Source organism: Cotesia glomerata, linkage group LG5 (genome assembly GCF_020080835.1).
Source record: "Cotesia glomerata isolate CgM1 linkage group LG5, MPM_Cglom_v2.3, whole genome shotgun sequence".
NCBI lineage: Eukaryota > Metazoa > Arthropoda > Insecta > Hymenoptera > Braconidae > Cotesia > Cotesia glomerata.
In genome coordinates this window covers 8181121-8197267 of record NC_058162.1, presented here as the reverse complement: position 1 = coordinate 8197267, position 16147 = coordinate 8181121, and the positions used below count along the sequence as shown (strand labels likewise).

At 28.7% G+C, this 16147-nt stretch overlaps 1 protein-coding gene across 6 annotated transcripts in view; it reads right to left on the bottom strand.

Annotated features, from left to right (window-relative positions):
* The window catches only part of LOC123265734 (atrial natriuretic peptide receptor 1-like), a 227678-nt gene that overhangs the window by 167025 nt on the left and 44506 nt on the right, over positions 1-16147 (bottom strand). For 3 of the 6 annotated variants that reach the window (XM_044729610.1, XM_044729609.1, XM_044729611.1), the window contains exons 3-4: positions 8752-9147; positions 4924-4956 (exon numbers count right to left, since the gene is read on the bottom strand). The exons of 1 other annotated variant lie outside the window; for it this stretch is intronic. In XM_044729610.1, coding sequence (XP_044585545.1) covers positions 4924-4956; positions 8752-9147 — 429 coding nt within the window. Of the gene's footprint in view, positions 1-1971; positions 2142-4923; positions 4957-8751; positions 9148-16147 lie in introns of those variants that run through there. 2 more of the 6 variants (XM_044729612.1, XM_044729614.1) reach the window with 2 other exon arrangements.

Sequence of the window (16147 nt, the reverse complement as noted above, 5' to 3'; positions counted from 1 at the left end):
ATTCACATCTCAAATTTTAATCTTATACATAAAAAATTATTGGTCGAAGGCTTGAAATTTTACTCAGAAATTCGAAAAATCATTTAAGAATTAATTATAAATTTATCATCACCATGCTCTCATCATGATCTCATAATTGTTTCAAAATATTAGGTCATAATGATTTCATGATCACCGTCATTAAGAGATCGTCATGACCTCATCATTTTTACACGGGTAACTATTTTCAATTCGAAATTTATGTATTCACCAGCTGTAAACTATTCTATTTTTAATTTTTATCTTATTCTTAAAAAATACGTGCATACTATAATTTTTTTCCAATTTGGTAAAGTTCATAATTTTTTTTCAATTAAAAAAACTGCCGTTGTATTTCGTTATACATGCATACACATATATGAAGAGTATTATTCAAATATATAAAAATATTTTATTCATATCAGTGTTGTATTAAAATTCAAATGTCTGGTTCACTATAAATCTCATAAAATTCTGGAGAAACGTCAGTTAGTGTTTGCCAACAGCGTTTTGTTTTTTTCCTGAGCATTTTTTCCAATAGTCTTCAACTCCTAAGACGATAGATGGTTCTGCTTGAGAAATTCTCGTTTTCCTTGATCTCCCAAGGAGATACTAGAGCAAACTCTCGATATCAAACCAATAAGAGTCTTTGTCTATTTAAGGACCAAAAAGATTTAGCCGAGTACTTTAATTTCTAAAGACCAACTCTCTGTTCCGATAAACCGTAATTGATAAAAAATTTTACGTTTTTTTTTTTTTGTCTCAATTTATACACATAATGTAATTACAATATAATTATAAGTTTTAAGTTAATATAATGAACAAAGTCGCTGCAGTTGATAAAATAAAACGAGTGTGGATAATTAGGCAATTATTAAATTATTTTGCAGTTAAGTAAAACAAAAGCGCTAACTAGAGTTAAAAACTTTACGAAACAATTCAAACATTTGAAGATAAGACCAGGAGTGTAATTTTATTTGCGTTATTAAAGTTTTTAGCTTTATTACTTTGTCGACAATCTTTGCATAATGTCCAGTATATATTTAACTGTATAATAAACTCATTGGTGTGAATAAACCAGTGTGCCAATTAAAACAAGACATTCGTCAGAGTCGAGTCGTAAAAGCTTTATGATTCTGTCTTGGAATAAATGTTTACCATTAGTGTATGTCTACGTCAATTTTAACTGTTGCTGCTATGAATTAAACCATCAATTTTTGTTAAATTGATCTAATAAAATATCTATTTATTGATGATTATTTTTGTTAGGAAAAAATTTTCAATATCCAAAAGTTTATCGATGCAAATTCAATTTTTTATGATAAAAAATAAACAGTACTGGTGAATTATTTAGTTGAAAAAAAGAAAGAAAATTTAATTATTCCTAAAAAATTGACGTCTATAGCTGAAATTGTCATTTCAATTTTTACGCAGATTTTTTTCACACAAAAAAAAATGAATTGCATTCAAAGTCGATCTTTTACATCAAGAATTTTTTTCATGTTTCTGAATTCTTTTTGATTCATGCGAATTTTTTATGGTTTAAGTAAACTCTATAACATTTATTCAAAATATTACCGACCGTTATTTTCTAGACTGATAAAAGAATTCAATAACTGTTAATAACTTTATTTATTCGGAAATAATTCGGCCATTTATTAAATATAACTAAATATTTTTTTTACTAACAATAACTATTTTTGTTGTATTTTTCGAAATGTCAGAAAAATTTTTTCAAGTGATGAAACTGTTGATACTTATTTGAGAAAAAAAAATATTTATTCTGATCCACCGTAAATAAATATGACTCGATAGATATAAAGGGATCATATCTCTCCAAGTGGAAAGACTCGTGCTACTGAATAACGAAAATACATCCTCATACTTATACTAAGATCTATATAGAACTATATATATTTTTTTATATACACGAGAAGCGGAGATAAGACTTACTGTTAACACTCGTGGATTTCACTCTTAGGAACTTGATATCCAAGTTAAAATGAAAATGTTTTTTGTGCGCTAACACCCTCTCGTCTTTATAAACCCGATGGTATAGTGTGTATTAACTTTCTTTTATATATTTTTTCGTTACCGGCTCAGATATTAGTTATAGTCATTCATTTAATATTTTATCCTTGGCCTTTTTTCTTCCTATCCCGTCTATATTTTTTTTGCAGAACGTGCAGCACTTATTCCCGCAAACTTAATTTATGTTTTTTTTTTACTCACGTAACTTTACTTCCACAAATTTATTAACTTATTCTTGTTTTTATAATTATAAAAACCGAACCTTATTTTCAGCTGTAAGGAAGAAATATTGATCGAAAAATTAACTATAATTTTAATGAAATTTAATATTTTTTTATTTATTTTTGTTCAGTGAACAGGCCCAGCCGCGATAAAGTCGACCCTGGGGGACTCCTAATTTCACGAGCCGCACCTGTCTACCGCTAGTTCCCGCAAAAATTAACCGCCTATGAAAGCTTAGCTTGACTGATCACGCCATGTCTCAGTGGTGTAATTGGCTGATCGCTCCGCTGACATGCGCAATCAGCCTTCTTCCCCAAGTTGACGAGGAAGAAGACGCATTATTATTATTATCTTTCGCTTCCACGCTTTCGCTGCATCAAGTCGCCATTAGTATTTCTTTACTTTCGCTTTTTGTTAATAAACCGCATTTCGCTTATTTAATAATTTAATTTGCTTAAATTAATTGTTATTAATCCGCTTTAGTTTGTTACAGATAAATTGTGTTATTTGTGCAATTAATTCTCCGCTTTTCCAGTGCTGGCAGTGTGTTCAACAACGTGTCAACCGGCTTCGCTTTATTATTCACGCAGTGCTTCATTTATCTGCTTTTATTTAAACAATCCACAAATCAACATATTAAATATAACTTGTATTTAATGTAAATAAATTTATAGTGTTAATTTTTAATAATATTTCCGCGTTTTAATTGAGATATCCAGATCAAAACCTGATCTTCCGCTTTCCCGCAATTACATCATTTTACAATTTTAATTATTATAATCGCTATATTTATTCACTAGAGTTTTTCTGTGATAAATATTTACTTTTCATTTATTTATTTATTTATTTATTTATTTATTCATACATGTTAAAATACCTTTCGATAAAATCCAAACACATAAAAAGTTTATTTATTTAAATTGAATATTTATTTTTCCGCATTATAAATCTGTAATAATATTCTGTATTGACAATACCTCTGATGATAATTTTTTTAAATAGATAGATAGATTTTTGTTACATTGAACAGCAGTAAGAACTGCCTTTTACAATTTTTTCATCACAATTGTACTACCTCTCTCTATTTCACTGCGTTCGAATTTCTTTCAAATTTTCACTACGTTCGAATTTCTTTCAAATTTTCACTGCGTTCGAATTTCTTTCAAATTTTCACTACGTTCAAAGTTTCTGCCTTTCAAATTTCGGACATAGATATCGCAACCTGCTCTTTCAACTTTTTATAATCTCTGCGTATCTCTTGCGGCTGTGGACCGACTTGTGCTTCCTGTACTGTATTTACCCTATTCCTCACCTCTTTCGAATGGCTGTTGGAATAGTGGCGATGGGTAAAACACAGAGAAAACCCATGCCAGTACAAGTCGGCTACCGGAGCGACCCCCGACGGTTGGTTTGGAACTATTCGAATAACCGTCGGGGCTCGAACCCTCGCCTCACGGCATGATGTACGAACGAATTAACGATATAATGACTTAACCCGCTCGGCCATCCTGCCGCTATAATTTTTTTAAATATTTATAATTTTTATTTTTAATCAAATTATTTTTTTTACCTTCAAAAAATTCAATTTCAATCCAAGTATCTTTATGATCTTATACTAGAAGATATCTCAAATCTGATGAATTTATCTTGAAGTAAACTTTACATTCACACGATTGACTTTAATTCAACCGGAGGGTGTTATTGTTCATTTAGCAAAAATTGAAAAAAAAACAGATAATGCTGAAGCTTGTATTGTCAGACCCTTGTTATTTCCCGTGCGCTGCAGCAGCTTCTGACGGACAAGTAACCTGACAGCGGTGTATAATTTCAAGAAAAATATACTAAGCGACTAAGTGCAGAGGTACTAGGATCTATGGAAAGCTTTTTTTACTGTCAACAAACAACTCACTCGGTTTTTTCATATTTTATATAGAATAATACAATAACTTTTTTTTCCTCAACATCTTTACTATTATGCCACTGCAGAACTCTCGTAGACTTTTATTTTTTTTTTAGATACTTATACTTTATAGGATTTTCTTTTTTAGATTTACTTTATTTGCGTATATATTTTTCGTACTTTGTTTATTAATCTTCTTAGATTTATTTCATCATTTTTTTTTATCAAAAATTTAAATTGAAAAAAAGTTTTAATAATATTAATAATAATAATTTTAAAAAAATATGCATAATTAATATTTACTTTATAAGTCAATAAAGTGCGTTAAAAATCAATAATTATTGACTCGCTTCAGAGCACTGGCTGGCAATCAAATTAATTACAGTTCGATTTCTCATTCAAAAATATTTGACCGAAATCTTGTGAAGTTTATATAATCACTGATGTAAAATATTTTTTAAATAACAAAAAAAAACAACTTTTTAAAAGCTTAATAAATTTCAGCTGTCTATTCAATATCAATTTTTTGTTTATATTTTATTAACTCATATCATTTATTCATAAAAATTAAATCAATTGGTGTAATAAAGTAACAGTAACAATAATAATAAATACGTGCATTTAATCCATAAATGAAAAATAAATAAATAATTGCTCACATTCTAATGAAATATAAAAAATGAAATTATAATAATCTAATAATACAACGGAAAAAAATATAGAAAAATATTATTTTTCAATTAGGGACTTACCCCAAACATTTCCAAAGTTCCCAACCCCGCGATCTACGAAAAATAAAGTACTAATCAGCATTCTCTTAATTTATTAAATTCGATAACTTTTTGGTATAATTTTCATCTAAGTAAAATAATAATAACAATAATCATACACAATAATAACAATGACATGCTAGCAGCAAGAATGAAATAACCGAACGGCATAGTAGATTATAACCTTGTTAAGAACTCATCAGCTAATTTCGGTAGTATATACTGACTCTATATAATCTAATAAGTATAAGCGGAGCATAAGAACAAAGAATTTAATCGAAGAATATCTAAGTAAAAAATAATAAAAACATGGGCGTCTGCATTAAATAATGCTAATGGAATTGTTTTAGTAAGTAATACGAGATGTATATCACGGGCAGCAACAAGGGAGGAAATTACAGCAAGATTGACGGCTGTAAAGCTCAACAGTGTTATTTACCATTGTTAACTTCAATCCAACATGCTCTCGTGTGTATGATAGTAACAGAAGTAATATACGTAATAAAACAAGACGAGTTTGATAATTATACGACCGTGAAACGACCGTGAAACAACCGTCATTCGACCGTGCTTTCACCGTGTCGCCGAAACCGCCAGGGAGTGATCAGCTTTCGTTCAATTACAATTTATTCTAACAAACTTTTATACAATTATGATTTTAATAAAATTTTATGCAATTAGTTAAATATAATTTGTAAAAATGTACTTTAATGGCATTCGTAATTTTTTTACTATTAGCTATTATTCTATATAACTTTTCAAGTGGAACAACCTTAAAAATAAACCCTAGCGGTTTTGTAAATGCCGAAAAAATGTCGCAATTATACAGTATTAATGCGGTATTTTCTCAGCATTTTTTCGGTTGTTTTGGTCAGTTTTTTTATCGAAAAATTACGGAACATTTACCGTAAAAATGCGATACATTTACGCTGAAAATGCGGCATATTTACGGTAATAAGGCGGTAAAATGACTGTATTAAACCATATTTAAAAAATGGTGTCAAATTAAATAACGCTCGGACTGGGATTCGAACCCAGAACCTCCTGGGGACATGTCGGCTACTCTACCATTTGAGCTACCCGGTCTATACCATAGTGTTTTTTTGCTTATTCTATATAAATTAAACCACACCGTCCATCTTACGATAAGCATATTCAAAATTAAATAATATAATTATATATGTGAAACAATATAACTTTTCGATTTTAGAAAATTTGCAATTTTCTAAGTGAGAAATTAAAAATTGAAATTAAAATTAGAATATATTTACTTAACATATGCATTATTTTATATTAATTATCGCTAAATACCTAATTAAAAAATAATATTCTACATATTTTTTATTCAAAAACAGTATTTGTTTTTGCAAAGTAGCGATGGAGAATAAAAAGCAAAATTTGAAATTTTTCATTTTATTCATTTCTAACATAACAGTGAACTAAAAATAAAACTAAATCTTTAATAATTGTCCATTATGTCAAAAAATATTCGGAAAAATTACTGTATTATTACGGTAATTATTTGGAATTTTTTGAGTAAAATTTGGGCATTAATGCGGTAATTGTATAGTATATTTTTGGTAACTGTACAGCATAAGTACAGTATATATACTGGATAACTACAGTATAAAAACTGGCCAAAATAACTATAGTTTAACCGCATTATTACCGAATTATAACGGTAAATATACGGCATGAGCATAAATGTCGAAAAATTACGGTATTTTTACGGCATTATCAAAATCGCGAGGGAATTGATTAAACATTCAATCTTATTAAACTAAAATATAGTTTTTTCAAAATATAGAACCTATAAAAGTTATAATAATAATATTTAATTGATGAAAATATGTCCAACAATAATTCTGTTCCATGCTTGCGGTCAGCTGCATAAAAAATTTAACAAATTGTCATGAGGAAATTTTTTTATAAATTTCGACATTTGTTCAACGATCTAAAGATAACATGAACATTTTTTGATATTGTCAATGATTGAATTTATTTATAATACAGTTTCTCTATAATTTTATCGGTTGAACAAAATTTTTTTTAATCAAATAATTATCTTATTTTGTTGAAAAAAATTTCAAAGTTAATTTCATCCACTGAAAAATTTTTGAGATGAAAAAAAAATTATTTTCTATCAAGTAAACCTTTTCAAGTGGTGTCAATTTTTTTCTTCATGACGTTTAAATTATTTGAGGGAATTAATTTTAAATCAATGAATCGTAAATTTTGGCTGACAATGTCTTATTTAGCTCTACTGATAAAGTCTTTTGTGTCCTCTTATAACGTATAGCATCGAACATAAAAAAAGATGACATTTAGTAGAGTTTTAATAATAAAAATATAACTTTGATTGTCATGATAAAAACGAAATAATTGGTAAAAGAGCTCTGTATATTTTTATCCGTAACCTTGTTTCCTCCGTCTTTTATTCCGCGATGCGGACAGACACATTTATAAATGACGAGATGGTAGAAGTGCTAAAATTTAAAATAAAATATCTAGTGATAGCTCACGAGGGCGAAATAATAAAACTTTCATTGATAGCTACCAGGAAAAAGATAAAATACATATCCATAACTTTTATCATTTCAATACCTCGACATGGCTGGCAATTTATAATTTTATCTTTGGTTTTATTGAGCAAGTCAACAAAAGTTTCGTCATAAAATTACAGATATCAGTGCTTTAAGCACTTTTGTTATGGTTTAATAATTGGTTTAATAAATAAAAGATACATTATATGACAAATAGTATCTAAAAAAGTTAAAGTTCAGTTATTGAGATTTTGTAATAGATTTTATTGCACATTATTTTTATAATTTAAAATGTTATTTTAATATTTAATATGTTATTGGGGAAAGCGAAACTACCCGAGCACACGGAAAAAAAAAATTGTTCAACCATTTATAAATATAGTTCCATGCATCCATCAGTACCTTTTCAATTATACTAAATTTAACTGAAAAAACCCATTTCATTAGATAAATACATCAGAGTCCAAATTTTCTTTACTCTCTTAGTTACATAGATTATTACTATATTACGGTAAAAAACCTTTAATTTTCAAGGATATAATTCTACTTAAAACTTCAGTACCAAGAGAAGTCATTTTATTACTCAAACTCTTATTTCAAACTTCGTATAAAAATTTAACGTCCAAATCATATCCCGCAAAGTTAAAAATAATAAAAGCATCTAATAAAAAATCTATAAATTTATAATTTTATTTTAAAACAATTACCCTTACAAAAATTACGACTAGCCTCCGAAAAAGCAATATAACTCCTGCTTATAAATGCGCTTCGATTTTACACCGAGATTTTTTTTTATCGATAAACTTTTTTTATCAATCAACTAAACGGGGAATCCAATAAATAAATCTTTGAATTATAAAAAAGCAGAGTAAGTAAACTCAGTTAATTATTCAACTTTATTATTCAATTATAAATTAAAATTTTTTTAATTTTGTTAACCAATAATAAATATAACAAGTAATAATTATTACATCTATAATATATTAAGATAATTATCGTTCATTACTTCAGCATATTGTAGATGGTTCAGAGGCAATTTTTGAGTTAAGCCGCAAATTACATTCTCTATTAAACAATTTTATCACATAAATACGCTGGAGACAAAATTTTTCTTACAATATAGATTATAAATAGTTTTCAATAGAAGAATTAATAAAATTTTAAATTATTGGTTTCCTTGATGGAGAATAATGATTGGCATAAAGAAGAATAATAAATGATTAAGATTGAGAACCAAGGTAAAGTGGTAATGAGGTAATGAACTTACTTCTTGCAGAATGAGAAACGAAGGTAAGCAGATTCCGGTAGTCATTGAAGTTGTTGGTCTCTTGATTGAAGCTTTTGTGTACTGATGTTTTGTTGAGGGCTGAGAATACCGCGCTGAGAGTGAAATGACACTCGGAATGTCCCTTGCTACTCTCCATTGCGTGGTTGTGGTAAATAAGAGCCGCCGATGTCCACCCAAAACTGTGGAGTATGTGTCTGAGTGCTTCGCCCACGAGACGGTGCGAGCCCATCATGCGGGTCAACGTTGGGTAATGTTCACCCTTATGCAGAAATGCGTCCGCTTGACCTCCGGTCGTCAATACGGGGATGCCCCACACTCCGGCGTATCGAGACACCGGGGCGATTGCATAGTCACACACCGGTCCCAAAAATGCGTCTACATTTTTTATATTTTTAGTATTCAGTTTATTCATAAGGAGTTTTTATTTTATTGATTTAAATTGTCAATAGAGAGGAGATTTATGGTAATTTTATACAAAGGATTATACACGGAGAGAATTTTATGTTAACGGTAACCATCCCTATTTTGTAGCTTCTACTATCCGGGATGGTTATTGACTTTTACAAAGTTAAGATGATAAATGCAACTATCCGGCGATTGTAATTAGTATAATCAGTATATATTAATTCCCACAATTATGATGATACGGTTTATCATCTAGATGGTAACTTTTATCATCGGAGATAGTTAAAATCATCATGATTGCAATCATAAAAAAAATAAACAGGAAGTATAAAAAACTAAATTTTTTCGATTTTAGAGTCAGAATATAATAACATTCTAATGTTTGACATAAGAGTGAGTATTGAAAAAAGTATATCTATATTATTAAGAGAATAACAAAAATTTTGTCTCCAGGATAGTCATATGATAAAATCGGTTTTTTTTTTTGAAATTTAGTGTCATTGCAAAGGTCTTGACTTGAATTTCCGCCTTTTCAAGGTTTCATATCATTCTCATCAATAGTCAATTTATCATGATAAGTATTTAGGCTGCATTCAAAAATGCTCCATTTTTAGACACATAATTAAGAAATGATCTTTTATCTTGTTAACTATTGATATTTTTAAAGATATAAGCTCATCCCGACATTACCCTCATCGAGACCTTTCATTTGAGTACCCACATCAATTTTTCATATATTTTATATCATTATATATATTATATATAAAATTATAAATATATAAAATATATGCTTATATTTTCAAAAATGTTAATATTTAAGAAAATACAGTGCAATTTAACAAAAGTCATTACTTAATAAAGCGAAATTTTTGTTTATTTATAATTCACAAGTCACGGTAGTCACATAGTGACTAATCATATTACTAGCTGCGATGGTAATAATTACCATCATGATTGTAGAATTTATAATCAACATGATTTTAGCGGTTAACATATATCATGATTAAGTTTACCATCTTTAAGTTACCAGCCAGATGGTAAATGTAACTATTTGGATGGTTCAGTTAACAATTTGGATAGTTCTTGCAATCATTCATACTAAGAAGCCTGTTTTTACAATACTCGGATAGTTGTATTTACCATTAAATTCTCTCCGTGTATGATAGCTCTCTCTCTCTCTCTCTCTACTGTACATATCATACATATGCATACATATGTATTATGTATATATTATTGTCAAAACCACAATAAATTGTTCAAAATAAAATGAGATGTTTGTTCGTTTTTTTTTCAAATTTTTCTATCCAATAATAAATTATCGTCATTATTTATAAATAATTCAATCAATTGGAACTGAATTTTCTTATTGATTTATACAACCTATATTTGCAGAATAAAAATTAAAAAATTATTACTTTTTCAAAAGTTTGTCGCATTTAAACTAATAGAAAATATAATTTCATTTACGTAAAAAAAAATTGAGCCAAAAAGATAATTTTGATTAATTTTGTCATCTTCAATCGAACAAAAAACATTTTGAATCAAGTGAAATTTACTTACACCTTCGAAAATTTTTACTTTAAGAACTTTTTTTCAAAATAAATTTTTTTTAGATCTTTTTTTTTTTTATCAGTGTAAGAGACCAAAAATAAGAGTCGTGTTGAGAATTTTCTTAAGAAATAATTTAAATTTTCATTTAAAATATTTTCATTGCAAAATAACGATTTGTAAAGTATCCCGACTAGAAATTTTCACGTGCTCCCACTTGGGACCCATCTTGGTTTCCCAAATTGTGATGTAACGCAGAAACGTATTTGGGGCCCGGTGGGGCAATCCCTATTGGTTCCCAATTGGACTTACCAATAGGTTCCCCATCAAGTAATCCCTATCGGTTCCCGATTGGGCTTGCCCAATAGGTTCCCGATCGAGTAATCCCATTCTGTTCCCGCTTTATTAATGCACTCGTGATGTGGCATATATGGCTACAAATTAATAAAAATAAACTGGAAATTACCAATAAAATTTGTTTATTTGTGAAGTTACAAGAATTAAATCTAATTAATGAAATAATCATTTTTTCACTGTTTATGTCTCAGGGCCCCAATATAAGTACTGGGACAATTTTTAGTTCTTAACGCAATAGCGTAGTTCTATATCTTGAGATTGAATCATCGAAATTAATAAAATAAAAAAAATTTTTTTAGGATTTGACAAATTCAATTCTCAATTATATGTTTAGAGATAGAGCATTTTCGAATGCAACCTAAATATATATCATCATAAATTGACTATCGACAAGTTCGGAGTTATCAGGCTTCAAACATCGAACTTTTTAAAATAGTGATAATATTTATTTATAAATACGAAAAATCAACTTAAATCACTCCCGTGTAAAAATAATTTGTCCTAAAATTGTCATAAACTTAGGATCCTAAACGTGATACAATTTAGGACATTTTATGACAAATTTATAACACCAATCCGAAATGAAATTTAGACTTTAGAAAAATATTGTGGATATTACTCGGAAAAAAAATATTGTTAAAAATTACTTTTATGACAATTTTAGGATACTTTCCTGAAAATTTTAGGACACTATTATGGATTTTAGGACAAATTTATGACAATGTTAGGATACTCTTATGACATTTTTATGACAATTTTATGATCTTTTATGAAAATTTTATTAAAATTTTAGGACCCTTTTATGACAATTTCAGGACACTTTTATGACAATTTTGGGACAATTTTAAGACGATTTCATGACAATTTTAGGATAATTTTTTGACAATTTTAGGACACTTTTATGACAAGTCTTTAGGACAATTATAAAATTGACATGAAAGTGTCCTAAAATTTTCATAAAAGTACCATAATTGTCATAAAAGTATCCTAAAATTGTCTTAAAACTTTCCCAAAAGTGTCCTGAAATTGTCATAAAAAGGTCCTAAAATTTTCATAAAAGGTCATAAAATTGTCATAAAAATGTCATAAGAGTATCCTAACATTGTCATCAATTTGTCCTAAAATTCATTATAGTGTCCTAAAATTTTTAGGAAAGTATCTTAAAATTGTCATAAAAGTAATTTTTAACAATATTTTTTTTCTGAGTAATATCCATAATATTTTTCTAAAATCTAAATTTCATTTCGGATGGGTGTTATAAATTTGTCATAAAATGTCCTAAATTGTGTCACGTTTAGGATCCTAAGCTTATGACAATTTTAGGACAAATTTTTTTTACACGGGAGTGATTTAAGTTGATTTTTCGTATTTATAAATAAATATTATCACTATTTTAAAAAGTTCGATGTTTGAAGCCTGATAACTCCGAACTTGTCGATAGTCAATTTATGATGATATATATTTAGGTTGCATTCGAAAATGCTCTATCTCTAAACATATAATTGAGAAATGACCTTGTATCTTGTTAACTATTGACATTTTTAAAGATATAAGCTCATCTCGATGTTACATCCTCCATAGAAATAATATATATTTTTGATATATTAAAAATATATGTCATTTTATATTTTGAATATAAATAAAATATATTTATTATATATGTGAAATATATAAAAACATATTTCACGTATATTTCAAATATATTCTAATTACAGTACTTTTGGCCGTTTTTTGTAATTAATAAATAATTATTTTTTAATAAGTAATAAATAATTAATTTCCATAGTATTTCTTAGTAGGTTTTTACATTTTTTAGAAGTGATGTATTTTATAATGTAAATATATTTTTGATGTATGTGTTTAAAATTTCTTAATTTCAATACATATTATATTATTATCTTTATATATTGATAGGATTTTGAAAAAAAAAAAAAAAAAAGTTTGGAAAATCCAAAAGTGCACGACTCATAATGTTCATTTAATTATGAAATATAAAAAAAAAAAAAAAAAAAACTTAAGTCGTTCAAAATTAATTGCCGAAAAAACAGCTGTAGTAGGAAGGTACTGCACAAGCGCCCCTGGTGGAATAAAATGTACATAATATCTATAGATATAGATATATCACCATCCATGTTAATTTTACATGGATATATATAGATATACAGTCTTGTAGTTTTCGTTTTTTATTAATTGCAATTAAACGACACTGAATTAATTAATCATTCGCATTCAGTGACCTACAATCGTCGATTAGAATTTTTTTTTAAAAAATTTAACTCAAATAATGGATTTTTTCACAAGTTACAGTGTTTTCGGGTTTCACACATGACGGACAGGAAATTTTTTTGACCTATTTTGGTGTTTTTTTCCAATTCTATTGCAGTAAATCAATTTTTAAAAAGTATGAAATTAATCTCCATTAAATTATCTCGACAATAGTATGCAAAATATCTTGATTCTGTGAACTAACAAGGCTATAATAATAAAAATAGCCGCCAAAATGAGGCGAAAAAAATTTTTCGATCGTAAAGCACTCTCTGATGCTTCGCATCATGAGTCGTGCAATAAATTAAACTATTTCTCGAAAAATGTAATTTAACACAAATTATATTGCGCTTGAGGAATTATAAAAACATAATAAATGTATAGATAAATAGAATAAATCCATGCAAGTTACAGGTTAATATGGACAGAAATTATTTTTGTGATTAATAGTTTAATTTGTTCAATAATTAATTATAATTAATAAAATTTCATTTATTACTTTTATCGGACATGAAGGTTTAAAGTCAGATCTCTCGATGAACGGTCGGACTGAGGAGTTCAAAATCCAATTTCTCGGTAAACAGTACGTCCAAGACGTTCAAAATCGGAACTAGTCGGACCATGGAGCTCAAAGTAAGATCAACTTTGGATCAGGAGGTTCAATAACCGATCGAAATTTTGACTCTGGATACTATTCAATTTTTTCTGTGTATTAATGAATCTACTGATTTGATTTTAAATCGAATGTTTTATCAATTTAGAGTGTGAACCCATTCTTATAAGGTAAATTTGAAGTAATTCAAGAAATATCAGTTACTGTATTTTGAAATGGGACAACCGTGATATATTTACGAGACGAATTCTTAATGTAGGTTGGAAAAATATTGAAAAGAGTATTATTAAGAATATTATAAAAGAAATATTCTTTAAGAGTGAATGTATACACTTATATATTGACGTCAAAAAGCCAAATTATAATGAGAACTTTGAAAAGGAAATAAAAAAATTTGAAAGTACCCAAGCGTTTTATTCAATTTATATTTCCCCAGCGATCACCCTCGCTAACGTTATAAACGGAGGACCCGTATGTGAATTCGAAAATGGAATTTAGGGATATTTACCAAACCGTTGCGATGTATATGTCTATGCACGGAAAAAAGAAAACTCGAAAAATTACAGTATATAATGCAACGTGGCGCTTCGTGATGAAAACTGGAAAAATTACAGTTTCAAATGTAATTATTATAGACTTTATAAGAATTACATTGTAGAATGTAATATTTACATTAAAAGCTCTGAATATTAAATTAAAAAATTGAATTTAGAAAAATGTTATTTCAAACTGTAATTTTTCTAATTTTGATTACGACGGGACCGATTTTACATTTTATATTGTAATTTTTCGAGTTTTCTTTTTTCCGTGTGACAGAAAAAAAAAATAAAAACTACTTAAATGTATGAAATCACAGTGGTTCTCGTTCTCAACCGATTTGACCCTGCAATACCTTACAAATTTTGTACTCCTATTTCTACCGTACTGACGACAACTTTAAAGGAGGTATAGGCAATTTTGTAAAGATAGTTTTTCATGTTTTTCATGAATCCAGGTTGAAAAAAGTTCGGACTTTAATCTTGATAATAAGTTTACAATTGTGATAAATCATAAAAATAAAAATTCTTGCACTTTACATTGATTGAAAAAAATCGATAAAAAATTTGTCGAATAGTTCAAAATGAAAACGGTAGTAATCGATAATCAACAAATGAAAAAGTGAAATAATACTACCTGACATGTGTCAATTAAAATGAAGAAGAAGAAGAATTGCTTTTTACTTGTACACCTTTCTCGGTTTTTACAAGGCTGATCTCCCCTCTTTCACCAAGCATTTACGCTTTCCTTGCTCTTCTTCTATATTGGACCTCAGCAAGTCCCACCCAACACTTCCTCTGCTTTATATTGCGGCTGTGGACCGACTTGTGCTTTCTGTACCGCATTTGCCCCCTGAACCTCACCTCTCAGGCTGTTGGAACAGTAACATGGGAAAACCACAGAGAAAATCCATGATAGTACAGTCAGAGCTGGGCTAAGTCTACAGTGATTGATAAGAAACTCTTCTTTATCGACCACTGAAGCATTAGGCCCCTCTCCTAGTGTGCAGAGATCCCTCGCGCTAACCAACGCCGACTAAAGTGGTCACCCATTCAAGTTGTTGCTTAAATAGGTGATCACCCAAGTCAGACGTGTGCCGCCCGGCTATCTCTGCCACTTTCAGATGTTGGCAACGTAACGCACATATTTTTAATTATAATCACTGAAAAATAGTGGTGCGTGCCGGGATCGAACCCAGGTCCCACTCTTTCGAAAAGCGGGCACCGAGCCGACTAGGCTATTGCCAGCCTCTGTGTCAATTAAAATAGGTATTTATCTTTCACATTAAAACGGATTATTTCGCTAACGATAATTCCATTTTAAAATTTGCTAACTAACTAAATCACATAAATAATAAAAGAATAAAAAGCAGACAGATAAAAAATTCCAATAAAAATAAAAATGTTCAAAGCCGGCATCTGTTGACTAAAAAGTCAATGAATACCAGAGCAACTGTCGAGTCGGAAGTTATTGATTTATAATCTGCTTTAATTATTAATTAATCAGCTTTTATTAGCGGACTTTTTAAATAGTTGTTACGTTAATAATAATTTTTCTTCAATACCAAGTACATTTTCGCGTATTCACGGATTGTTTTAATCTGCAAAACATTTTTAACAAACATACGCTCTTAAACAAGCTGAGAAGGAT